This window comes from Myotis davidii, unplaced genomic scaffold (genome assembly GCF_000327345.1).
Source record: "Myotis davidii unplaced genomic scaffold, ASM32734v1 scaffold326, whole genome shotgun sequence".
NCBI classification, from domain to species: domain Eukaryota; kingdom Metazoa; phylum Chordata; class Mammalia; order Chiroptera; family Vespertilionidae; genus Myotis; species Myotis davidii.
Window position 1 is genome coordinate 103,871 of NW_006296626.1, and position 583 is coordinate 104,453.

General features: G+C 65.0%; 1 protein-coding gene across 1 annotated transcript in view; it reads right to left on the minus strand.

Moving 5' to 3' along the window:
- PPP1R12C (protein phosphatase 1 regulatory subunit 12C) overlaps positions 1 to 583 on the minus strand; it is a 29,987-nt gene that overhangs the window by 13,430 nt on the left and 15,974 nt on the right. Inside the window, exon 3 of the mRNA XM_015569455.1 lies at positions 540 to 577. Within this exon, the coding sequence (XP_015424941.1) occupies positions 540 to 577 (38 nt within the window). The remainder of the gene's footprint in view (positions 1 to 539; positions 578 to 583) is intronic.

Below are 583 nucleotides of genomic sequence, written 5' to 3' on the forward strand. Positions count from 1 at the left end.
GCCTCCTCCGCCCGTCCCAGCAGCCCTCACGTCCAGCGTCCTGGACGGCTATTTTTAGGTCTCGGGAGCGGTCACAGCCCCGCTGAGAACCTGCTAGAAGCAATGCACGCTCCTCAGAAAAATAAACACGGCCAGGCACGTGGGGGTCCTGGGCCCCACGCGAAGGACCCCTGGGGTTCGGTGCGCATGGGGAACCCGTCCCAGGGCACCTGCATTCTACTCCCTTCAGCAAACACTCCTGAGAGCACCTCCATCAGGGGTCCCCCAATCCCACCCCGGAGACCCCTGGACGAGCCACACCGCCCTCCCATGTTCTCAGTTACGCGGAGGGTACACGTCAGTCTGAGCCCCGCTTCGGTGCCCGGGGGTGGCACAAGCACTCACACGTTCACTCATTCAAGGTGCCAGGCAGCCCAGGGAGGAGGTACTGACACCCCCATTTCACAGGTAAGGAAACTGAGGCACAGAGGGAGTCAGAGCCCTAGGAAACAGAGGGGCCGGCCTCTGAGCCCCCACCGCCTGACTGCCGAGCTCTGCACCTCGGGGCGCGGGAGGGGGAGCCCACCCCCAGGCCCACCTCGGT